This window comes from Pavona decussata, unplaced genomic scaffold, assembly GCF_977016875.1.
Source record: "Pavona decussata unplaced genomic scaffold, jaPavDecu1.1 SCAFFOLD_162, whole genome shotgun sequence".
NCBI classification, from domain to species: domain Eukaryota; kingdom Metazoa; phylum Cnidaria; class Anthozoa; order Scleractinia; family Agariciidae; genus Pavona; species Pavona decussata.
The window spans coordinates 1-12645 of NW_028145573.1; the positions used below are offsets into that span (position 1 = coordinate 1).

The following is a 12645-nucleotide window of genomic DNA, read 5'->3' on the forward strand; positions in this document are numbered from 1 at the left end:
GTTGTAAGTACGAGACTCATGCGATAAGGCATAGAATCCATTTGGTTGAATAAAATAAAAATCATCTTTCATACAGGAGTAAACGAAATAGTTCCATGTGGTTAAGAGTTCGGCATTCTATGGCCTTATCGCTTTAGTCTCTCTCTTACCAACCGACGTGCCAAAAAGACCGCTCCGATCCGCCGTATTATAGACAACAATAATTATACCGATAACAGCCTTGTTAACCCACAGGTCAACAGCATTACTAATAATAACGACACGTCTTCTTATGTCACACATAACATCTCTAACTCAACTCAATCTTCTAACGTCACACCCACGCGTAAACGGTCTCGCCGTAAAACCAAACCCGCTAACATTCAACTAGATAATTCTTCTGTTATTAACCTCTCTAGCTATTCTCTATCTACCGACGAAACATCAATCCTTGCACGTGGACTTACATTCTGTCCCACACCACGACATATTGACTGGTCAGAAGTTTCAGCTGACATCTACGACTTCTCTCGACGCATGCGACTTACTGAGTATTTTTTTGACGATAACAGCAACACCGCGAACGCTAACAAAGACGACACTCCTTTCCATAACAAAAGTACTTGGAATCCCCCCACAGACAGAGAACGAGCTCTTGACACTTTTTTAGACGCTGTTAAACTTGACATAACTACTGGTACACCCAACAAAATCCGTGACAACCTTACTGCTACAGAGAGACAGGCCATTAGCCAACTTAAACAACGACAAGACATAATTATAAAACCCGCTGACAAAGGTTCCGGTACTGTTGTTATGGACAAAACTTGGTACATCGACGAATGTAACAGACAACTTAATGACTCAAAATTTTACAAACGCTTGAACGAAGACATAACTGCTGACATACAAAAACGTGTAACTTTTTATGTTAACAGGATGTATCATGACAGACTTATCAACGAGAAAACTAGAAAATACCTCATACAAACTGACGTAAAACCAGGACGCTTTTACATACTACCCAAAATACACAAACCCGGAAACCCAGGACGCCCCATTGTTTCATCTAATAGCCATCCCACCGAACGCATATCTCAATTTGTCGACTATCACCTTCAACCTTTAGTTCACAAATTACCATCCTTTGTTAAAGACACTAATGACTTCCTTAACAAACTTCTTACCATCGGTAAGCTACCCTCTAATTCATTGTTAGTCACACTTGATGTCTCATCTTTATACACTAATATTCCACATAACGAAGGTATTAATGCTTGTGACCATTTCCTACGTACTCGCCTTCATAGTAACATTCCCACTGGCACACTCTGTGACCTCATTCGCATGATTCTTACCATGAATAATTTTTCTTTTAACGATAACCACTACCTTCAGATCCACGGCACAGCCATGGGTACTAAAATGGCCCCCTCTTTTGCCAACCTTTTTCTTGGCCATTTCGAAGCGAATGCTTTGAAAAATGCGCCATTTCACCCTCACATGTGGTTTCGTTATATTGATGATATTTTTATGATCTGGACTGAAGGTCTGGATAACTTAAAAATCTTCATCGATTATCTTAACAACATTCACCCTACCATTAAATTCACTAGCTCGCACTCTTCTACTAACGTATCTTTCCTTGATGTTAATGTTTCTTTAACGAACGACGGTAACATCAGCACTGACCTGTACACTAAACCTACAGACAAACACCAACATCTACTGTATTCATCTTGCCATCCCCTGCATACAAAAAATGCTATTTCTTTCAGTCTAGCACTCCGCTTACGACGTATTTGTTCTACTGACGAAACGTTTAATATACGCACTGCACAACTTACTACATACCTACTCAAACGAGGCTACAAACGAAACTTTGTCACTAAACAAATACAACGTGCCGCCAACATCCCACGCAGACTCGCTTTACAAACTAAAGACATCAACAAACCTACGCGTGTACCTTTTATTACGACTTTTAACCCATCGCTTCCTCACATCTCCAACATCATAAAAAAACATTATCATTTACTGCACTCGTCTGACCGCTGCAAAAAGGTTTTTCCAAATTTGCCTGTTGTGGCTTTCAGACGATCTCCTAACCTACGTGACTTACTGGTTTCGGCTAAACTTTCTTCTAACTCGACTAATCCTCACCCACAACTCCCTTCCGGCTCCTACCGTTGCGGTAAAAATTGCGCCACTTGCCCATACATTTCCGATGGTCTCACTAACTACACCTTCTTTTCCACTGGTGAAACGCGCCCTATCAAATCTAACCTGACCTGTGAAACTAAAAATCTAATCTACATGATCCAATGTAACCGCTGTAATTTACAATACATAGGAGAGGCTAAACGACGCTTAAAAGACCGCTTTAATGAACACCGCCGCACCATAGATAACCCTAACACTAAATCTAAACCCACCACAGCCGCAGAACACTTCCTCACCGCTCCTAACCACACCGCTAACGACATGCAATTAATCCCCATAGAAAAAGTCTACTCTAACCGAGACTCAATCCGTAAGGCCAGGGAAGCCTTTTTAATCTCAAAAGGCAGAACACTCTCTCCACATGGCCTTAATATTCGCGAAGAAATGTACTAGCTTTTTCCTTTTATTATTTTTTATTTTTTGTTACTATTATTTCATTTGCTTCATATTTACTATCAATCAATTTAGTTTTACGTAGTTCCGCTATTGCGCAAATATTTGTCAGCTATATAAGCGTGTGTCCCAATGTAAATTTTCGTTATACCTGAAGAAGGCTGGTTTGGCCAGCCGAAATATAGTAACCTTTAAACCGTAATTCTACGTTGTATCGGTCTCTGCTTCTTTTATCATTTGTATTTTTTAAAGCCGATCAGATCTACAATTGATCCAACGTATACCAGCAGGATTATCGTCCACGGTTGTTGCTTGGACTTGACACAGTTTTTCACCCAGTGAATAACATCTTTATTTTTGTCTATTTCTTTTTGTTCTTTTCTCTCTTTCTTTCCCACCCACCCCCCCCCCCCCCCCAGATCATTTTGCATGAACGCCGCACGTAAACCTCAGAGAAAAGGGCTTGACTAACGATAAAACAGATTTGTAATATATCCTAGAGTAATAAACGAAGAAAAAGAGAAAAGAAAGTTCTGCTCGCTCCCGGAGCCAATCAAATTGTAGGATTTTCAGGATACCGCTCGTTCACGAACGGTGAATGAGATATCAAGTACTCTTTTTTTTATTTTTTATTTTTTTTTTTAAGAAACCCTAATTTTGTGGCTGGCTGAGGCCAAACGTTCTTATTATTTTTGGCAATTTGAGCCTGAAAAGTTCTTAACATGTTCTTACGTTGTTATCTGTTATAGTATTTCAATAATCCTATGCGGATGTGACCAAGACACCTATTATTTGGGTTAATTGGACAATATAGAATGAATTTTTACCTGTATCTTTTTATCCGTATTTATACTGTTCATTTTAAAAACATTTTGTTCGCGGGAAAACAGCCGCAAATGACGGGAAAAGAACAATCGTAAGGGTCTATTGCTTCTATTAGAATCGCCTTCGACAGCATTGTCGCTCAATTACATAATCCCTTTGAGCCGGCAAGACAAGACCGCGAAAAAGTCGAAAAAAAGAAAAAGCCGCGAACAAGTAGCAAAAATCTTTAAATAAAGGTACAATTTTGGATGAGTGTTCGCGGTCTCATTGCAATAGAGCCATTGCGTTGTTTTTTTCCCGTATGGCCGGCTTTACAGCTTTACAGACAGTCTACGTGACCAAGAGAGGATTAAGGTAAGAGAGGTAATCCCCCATATAGGTCCTATTCCCATCGTAATCCCTCTGAAGTTATTCTTAGATCTCCTGCGAGATCCAGTGTCCCAAGAGGGTTAAGTTATAGCCAATCATATATCCTGAATTTTACCTGCTTTGACAGCTGAGCCGATTCCCACGCAATGCTACGCGTCTTTCGCGAATTGATCTCAAAACAAAATGGCGGAACATGCATACAGGAAGCGGTGCCTGCATATGTTTTGTGGACGAATGCGAGTTTAAAGTGGCTGTATTTGGACAACGCAGATTGGAAAAGAATCGCTCCGCATGATTTGTTTTAGAGCCCAGCTGTGCAGAAATTATGCAAGAATATTACAATACAATTAGCTGGCGAAAATTTAAGCCGTGATAGAACAGGCAAATACAAACATCTAAACCTAGGTACGAATTTTGACATTTTTATCGCAGTGAGTACAAAATCCTTTAGCTTCAGTCATTCAAATCTACCTTCTTTTTACTTTCTAATCACGTATGTAGTTAAGAGATTCGTTGGAAGAAACGCGAGAAACAAATCTTTTTTCATGCGAGTGTTATATTTAGCTGTCGAAACATTGAAAGCCGCGATTGAACAGACGAGTAGAAACATCACAACCTCCGGCACGAATTTTGATATTTTTATCTCAGTGAGTTCAAAATCCGATTGGTCATTGAAATCTACATTCCATTAGCTTTCTAATTGTACGTGTAGTTAAGAGATTCGTTGGAACATACGCGAGAAACATCTTTTTTCATGCAAGAGTGTTACATTTTAATAGCTGTCGAAACAGTGAAAGCCGCGATTACACAGACGAGTATAAACATCACAACCTCGGCACGAATTTTGATATTTTTATCGCAGTGAGTACAAAATTTCCTCAGTCATTGAAATTTACGTTCTATTTTCTTTTTAATCACGTATGTAGTTAGGAGATTCGTTGGAGGAAACGCGAGAAACAACGCGATTGAACAGACGAGTATAAACATCACAACCTCGGCACGAATTTTGATATTTTTATCTCACTGAGTGCAAATCCCTTTGGTCATTGAAATCTACATTCCATTAGCTCTCTAATCACGCATGTAGCCAAGAGATTTTTTAAAAGAAAGGCGAGAAACAAATCTTAGCTTTATTTTTGCAAGAGTGTTACATTATATTTGAATTAAGGCCGCGATTGAACAGACGAGCATAAACATCACAACCGCGGCACGAAAAATTTTGATATTTTTGTCACAGTGAGTTTAAAGTCTATTCAAACATTCAAATCTACATTCTATTAGCTTTCAAATCACGTTTATTACTAAGAGATTCGTTGCAAGTAACGCGAGAAACAATTTCTTTTATGGAAGTGTCTGATTGTGATTAGCCGTTGTAAAATTAACAACGGTGAAAGACACGTAACGCGCGAGGTAACATTATCCGCGAAAAATTCGATACCCTCTAAAAATAACTTCAGAGGGATTACGATGGGGATAGGGCCTATATGGGGGATTACCTCTCTTACCTTAATCCTCTCTTGACGTGACCCATGACCAGTATTTTCGAGAATGAAAAGAACATTCGAATATCAGTCTTTGTAATGTCCGACATTTGAATGTAAACCCCCAAAAAAGGCGCATTACCTAAAAAACAAAAATAAATTAAACATACTTGGGAAACAATTTGTTATTTTTGTAAAACGTATGCTGTAATGGAAGGTAAAATTCTTAGCTTTGTACCGTTAATAAATTAACTGTAGAGGAAAGTCTCTACTGCATATATCATGGGTGACAAATTACTCCTTAATTTTGGCGCGAAATTACAGCGTTAATTTCTAATTTCACATGTGAAATTACAAAATTGCTATGGCAACGTTTCCTATTTCTCAGTGCCCGCAAGATGGTATCCAGGTTTAAAGATGTTACGGATGAAAGAAGTTACGGCATTAAAAGACGCTGCAGAAAACCTAAATACGCGAAAGAGCGCAATTAAATGGGTGAGTGTTTTTGAGAAATGGTGTGATGAAAATGGCCTTGAGGGAAACCCAGAGAGGGTTCGTCCGGAGTAGTTGGATAAAGTACTCGAGCAGTTTTTTGCCTGTGTGTGTAAGCCAACCACGATTGTGGGCGTAACTTGTCACCCATAATATTAAAAGGTAATCAAATGGTATACTCATGAAATTATGAAATAATTTCACGCGCGTTTTGTCAAAATTCCAATAGTTTTCCAAGCCTTTTCCATCACCATTTGATTACATATACAAATCTCGCTGGCGTTGTTACTCGTAAAAGCTGACATATGAATTCTAAAACTCCGTTCAAATTTCAAATGCTACTGGTCACGTAATGTAGCCTGCGAACGCAGACGTATTTCCGGCTGTCGATATTCTCTCCGCCGGCGAACGCAGACGTATTTCCGGTCGGCGGAGAGAATCTCGACAGCCGGAAATACGTCTGCGTTCGCAGGCTACATTGGCTGAAGAAAATACAACAGGTATATTGACAACACGCAGAACAACAACTAAAAAAAAAAAGAACCATTTAAGACCAAACTAAAACAATATCTCGAAGCTCCAGTACTCAAAACTCTAAACACTGAGTAGCTTGTCACTTAATTCAATATGATGATTTGTTACGGTTTAATGGCAAAATAACTTCCTCTCTTGTCTTTGTCTTAAGCACGTAAATCACGATATCGTGACCCTGAACGTGCGGCTGGCAAAGAAAGAAGGATACTAATTGTGTTCAAAGAAGTAGACAAGCCCATCCCGAGGTATCCCTCCTACATATATGTTATATTCAAGTGACTTGAATGTTAACCAGTCTTTATCAAAAATTAAAGTTCCCAAAAACTTCCCAATTGTCAGAAGTAAGCGCCTATTCCCAAACATTTATGGATCACCATGCCAGAAATCAGATTCAGCCGCGGTGGCCTAATTCTTTGTTTTACTGTAGTGACGGTTAAATGCATAAAACGCATTAGACAAAGAGCGCTTTTCAACGAACGTGTTCACTTCTATAAGGATGTTACTGAAACATTACGCCTGTTCTGATGGTAAGAAATTATCTTTCCACATAAACAAATTCATATTTGGGAAGTAGATTCCCAAAATTATTTCAATTTGTGGTCTAAAAGCTGCATACTTTAGATTGTCTCATTGTTCGGTAATATTTTTTTTATCACGGGCAGCTTTCCGTTACAAATGATCGTAATTTTGGTGCTTTATCCACGCACTACAACTATTTCGTACCTAAAGAACACTGTTAAGTCCTACCGATGAATTTAAGTGCTATTATACAATAAGGATCAAGTGACAATGACAATGATGCTCTCAGCGATTGTAATCTTTCTCTACCCAAATCTTTCATTGAAACAGACCAGGTACTACAGACCTACTACAATATGGAATTAGCAAATTGGTCTCTCACTCAATACTTCTTTCCTGTTAAAAATGTGTTTTTTCCGTTTTCTGTTAACGTCATAGACTTATGGTCTATCGCATATTCGGGCGTGCATGTTCAGGGAGGTTTCCGCTAATTTAATGAGGGAGAAAATCACATTCACCTACTACTAGTTAAAATCATGAAATGAAGGCTTGCGAGGCCTTGCCCTTGCATTGTTTTTCGGGGTGCTGGCAAAGCTAAGATTGCTATAGCCGCAGCACTCCCTGGATGCTTACCTTCACCCCTCTGTCCATTAAACAATAAAGAAAAGGTGGTCAATGGGCAAATGCTTCCGTTCAAGATTACCAAAAGCAATTATCTCTTAACGTAGGGATAAAAATTCCAAAGCATTTACAAACTTTTTGCAACATTCCCGAACTGTGAAATGTATAGTTCACTTTCATGCATCGGACAGTATAAATAAGGCACATTGGTCGTGAGCTAGGTATAGTCATTCATCAGTCTTTTGAAGTATTTCTACTGAGCTGATCTGAAAAGAGTGGACTTCATGGAGCATAAAGTTATTTTTACAGTAAGTGAAACAGATTCAGTGTTCTAGATTTAATCGTCTAAGTTAAATTTAAGCTGTACTATATCTTTTTAAATTTAATTTTTTGAAAAGTTACTTAACTTTTTGATGTATGTAGATTAGCATACAGAACATTATTTCTTGGTAAAACACTTGCTTAGTTATAAGACGGTTTTCTAAAAATAATTACCGAATTTATTTATAGTACACTGATATAAGAGTTATCTGGTTGTGCACAAATGCATTAAACGATTACCTTTTTCATTCCGAATTAAACACGTTTTTTCAGTAGTTATTTCATTCAGACTTACTTTTACAAGTTTAGTTAAAGACTTGTTCAATATTGATTGTAGCCCATAATATTTCAGTTAAACGAATGTAAATATATCAAACATATATTTTGAACTGCGGATGAAATATCGAATAGAAGAAACATCCTCGTATATGGCAGCTTCAGAAAGAGAAAACGATATAAATAAAGGCGATTAGTCTTGAACAAGTTACAGTGAATTATCAGTCTCTTTAAAGAAACATACTCAAATTTGAGAAAAAAAAAGAAATATATAAAAGATATTTGTACTGCGGATGAAAGATCAAATAATATTACAGTTAGACATTTTACTATATAAACATTTCTTTAATCACGCTGCTTATTTTTCTCTCATAACTTAACAGAGGATTAACCACTTATCAATTTCAGTATTTATTGTCGAGATAAAACGACGACTTTCAATTTAACAGACATGTTTCGGCAGAAATACTTCAATCTGCCTTCCTCAGTTCAAGTGGAACGTTTGTACTGAAGAAGGGGAACGTTTCTGCCGAAACCTGTCTGTTATATATTTGTTGTCCCTTGTAAAACGTAACAATGAGAAAGAGAAAGTAAAAGTTGTCTTTTGAATACAATTAGGTTTTTAGCGAAAACGTTTCTTGGTCACTGACATGTTATATTCCTTGCTTATTGGCTTTAGATTGTGGCCGTACTCCTGTTGGGTGGTGCGAGAGCTTATACCAAAAGGGTCAAACTCTTTAGCCTTATTTCCAATTACAGAGAAGAAAAGGACGATCCTATGACTCCTTGTCCCGGTAATCTTATCATGGCCGTTGATCAATCAAAAACTAACATGGCTACTAGTCTGGAGGTGAGGTGCAACGGAACACTGAGGACAAATGATTTACTGACGAATGATCAACTGACGAGTGAGTAGAAAAAATTATTGTTACTCTTTAGAGGTAAAAAAAAAAAAATTATATCTGTATAAATGTGTAAAGTGTAATGCAGAAGCCGAGATTAGGTGCCAAAGGGTAGCACGTGCTAAACAAAATGCAGAAGTCAGTACTCTCGAGTACACTCATTATCTCCCGCACGTTTAATGTGGTAACGATAGCAGAAAGTTAGAAAAAAAGGAACTTCGCGATGAAAGGCGTCCGCACTATAAGAAAGACAATGACTTTGAAGTGATTTTAATAGTTAACTTTGAAAGATTTTAAGTTGTAAAGCTTTTGTATTTTATTGAAGGCATTTATTTTATTCAACGTTGACCCTGCGTTTTATCAACATTATATTTTCTTGCGTATTTAATATACGGTGTAAATAGGCTGGTTTGCTCATCACCTCATAGGTTAAGCAGGCCACCCTATAAAGTTGTTTTACAGAAATGCATCTGTACGTTTTATACTACATCTTTCAATCAATCAATCAATCAATCAATCAATCAATCAATCAATCAATCAATCAATCAATCAATCAATCAATCAATCAATCAATCAATCAATCAATCTGTCATACCGTCCGTCTGTCCTTTCATTTAGGTACTCGTTCACAGAGTAATCAGATATTAATCACACACGTTTTTTTTTATTTCTTTTCTTAACAAGAATTTAAGATGATAAGGAAGAGAACTAATGCAGGAAAGCGGAAGTGCATTCAGTTGACGTGGAAAGGCTTCGATTATGCACTAAAGGTCATCAATGGAAACAATACAGTTTTTGAGGTGAGTAAAAAGAGCTGTGGGGAGGCCGTCCAAAAAAGGCTGCAGTATTTCTTTCTTATTGGCTCATAAACTGAAGGGAGTAACCTTTTGAGCCGATATTATGACTAGAATTTATTTTCTCACTACAACATCTCTACTTGCTCAAGCATACAGGTCATTAACACAAAGGAGATGGCGCCTGGACGAAAATTGTCTCATTTAGTCGGCTACATTAAACATATGGACATAGCTTATGAGAAAGCTTTGCTTACAAGCTTAGCAAAGTCCCCTTTACTTTAAATTTGCTAAACCCATACTCCATTTTTATTAGCGCAAGGCTTGATTCTCGACATCACTTGGCTTTTCCTTATTCTAAGGTCTAAGTGGTTCTTTTTAGCTTTAGTTAATAAATGGATAGAGATGATAGATCGATTCGGGCTTATCCAAAAAATAATAATAATAATAATAATAATAATAACAAAGGAATAAAATAAAATAAAAATAATAACAAAATAGACCTTGGAAGGATATGTGCTTTTTTACTCACCCTAATACATATTAATTTACTTTCAATTAAATTACAGAAGCAGCAATGCAGTGCAGCTGGCAATGACTTCCTGTTCAAGGAGATTCCTGTTGAAGGATTTTACACCTATGAACACAACGATAGTGGAATGTATCTCACTTGCAGTTGTGATAGAAAAGCTAGATTAACTCTAATACGGTCCAGTAACCGACATAAGGATCGGAAAATCCGATTTGTAAGGAGTACGCGTGTTTAAAACAGTGTAGAAAACAGATCAAGGAATTTTCAACAATAATTGAGAGCATAAAGAATCCACGCTGTCGAGCGAGCAAGCATTAAATATTGTTTTCTATTTGCTCAAGACGCCATCCTTGATTGAAATTTTGGATGAAAAGCTAGAAAGGGTAAAAAAAGATGATCTTTACTTATTTTGTACACAAGCAGAAAATATCAAGGCTTTACAGCTTGTGGAGACGTGTAAAATCTAACGCTAAAGCTAACTGTTATTATGCTATAATTTAAAATTCACAATAGGACATTTTCATGATTGCGTCATTTAACTACAACTACCAAAATCCTTCAGTTGTTTGTTTTCTTATGCTAATTAGAGCTATTGCTCTTTGCTCTCCACTGGGATTACTGATGATGTTGTAAGAAAGAAAATCAGTTGTAAACGAAGTCTCTATGTGAACGGTAGAGCCAAATGAAAGGTAGAGTCTGATGTTGCCTTAAGTTGAAATTAAACTTTTTGAATACATTTTAGTTACTGAGTTGTCTTCCAATGTCTTTAATCTCGTTATCTGCTACTAATCCGACTCTAGGGGTCATGGCGTTCCATAAAATCGAACCTCTATTAATTGTGTCGTGTGTTGTACGAATCGTTTGTCGAAACGTGGTATCAGCAGCGAGTCCGATACTCAGAAAGACGGTCTACCAGCCCTTCTGACAAGAATATCCTCACATAAACATGGGCGGAGAGGGATGAAATTTATTAACCTGGGTTGGGGAGAGGAAGAATTGATAAAGGGTATGGGAGGAGATCAACAAAATTCAATTTCAAAATTCAAGATGGCGCCTTCAGTGTTTTAAGATAGCTGAAAGCTAAAAAGCTCAGTTTAAATGTTGCTACAACATAACTAATGATTATTGGATCAAGACAAAGACTATCTGCCCAATGTACGATATAGAAATCAGAATTGATGACCAAATTATCATGAGGGTGGATAAGACCAAATTTTCGGGTCTTATTATAGATGCCCAACTCTCTTGGGGTTAACAAGCTGGAGAGTTTTCGCAAGATAGTCTGTTTAGCTATAGGCGCCCTAAAACGTATGCGGCTCTTTATATCCAAAGAAACTGCAATCCAAATTTATAACACTTTAATTATGTCTCATTTTGATTACTGCATCCCCCTTTGGGACTGTTTGAGTGGTTACTTGAGTGATAACCTCCAAAAGTTACAGAATCGTGCAGCCAGAGTTATTACTAAATTACCTTTTGACACGGGCTCAAACGACCTTATCTCCACCCTCGACTGGGAGAGGCTATCAGGCTCTTCGGCGAAAGAAACAAAATTAAGTCTTAATGATGTATAAAACCATAAATGACCTTGGAATCGGAATATCTACAAAGGCTTTTCTCTCAGCGTCACTCTGCTTACAACTTATGAAACTCTGAGGGAAGGCTGTCCCTGTCCAAACCAAACACCAATTATTTGAAACGAAGCTTTCCTTACAGTGGGGGCCCCCATGTTATGAAATAACTTGCCCAAAAGCTTAAAAAATGCTTCCTCCGTTGAGCATTTCAAGCGAAATATCAAGAAGGTAGCTGATATATCGGATTCGCACACGACAATCTTGTAAAGCAGTTGTAATTAGTTTTAGTTTCTAACTTAAGCTTAACTTTCCGTGTTTAAATAAAGATTTACATACATTACATACATGCATCGTCCAAAAGCCGCAGCGTACTTAGTCATCACCATGATGCTGTGTAAACTTTGTTCAGTGATCAGTATGGTTTTAAGATCATGTGTAATTTTACGAATAAAGGCAATCAACGGATCACTTTGGTGAAATTTCTTGTTTTAGATAAATACAAATTTGGGATGCTAATTTTATCTTGAAATAAATACCCCTTTAACGCCTCTTGTTCGGAGCATTTTTTCATTAAATGATGTTAGAAACTATTAAAGAGTTAAGTTGTCAAGCATTTTGTGAAATCACTGCTGCAAAATATGATCATTAAGGGTAGCGATTTGCATAATAGTGACTTTTAGATGTAACCCTTAACCTCAGCTCGGTGAAAGTTACTATAGATAGATAGATAGATAGATAGATAGATAGATAGATAGATAGATAGATAGATAAATCGTTTATTAAAAAACAACAACTTGCAGCTATAAGCTG

The 12645-nt window shown here is 37.3% G+C and overlaps 1 protein-coding gene across 1 annotated transcript; it reads left to right on the forward strand.

The window, feature by feature from the left end:
• The first annotated feature begins 158 nt into the window (after positions 1 to 158).
• On the forward strand, positions 159 to 10428 carry LOC146464523 (uncharacterized). The gene is made up of 3 exons (XM_085129678.1): positions 159 to 1777; positions 6448 to 6541; positions 10299 to 10428. Exons 1-3 carry the CDS (start codon positions 517 to 519, stop codon positions 10426 to 10428), a joined length of 1485 nt encoding a protein of 494 aa, XP_084985804.1. The 5' UTR covers positions 159 to 516.
• The last annotated feature ends 2217 nt before the right edge of the window (positions 10429 to 12645 follow it).

Coding starts and splice junctions, on each gene's coding strand:
- LOC146464523 (XM_085129678.1), top strand. CDS start 517: ATGCGACTTACTGAGTATTTTTTTGACGATAACAGCAACACCGCGAAC. Junction 1,778..6,447: donor TCTAGCACTCCGCTTACGAC/GTATTTGTTCTA, acceptor CTTTGTCTTAAG/CACGTAAATCACGATATCGT. Junction 6,542..10,298: donor GTAGACAAGCCCATCCCGAG/GTATCCCTCCTA, acceptor ATTAAATTACAG/AAGCAGCAATGCAGTGCAGC.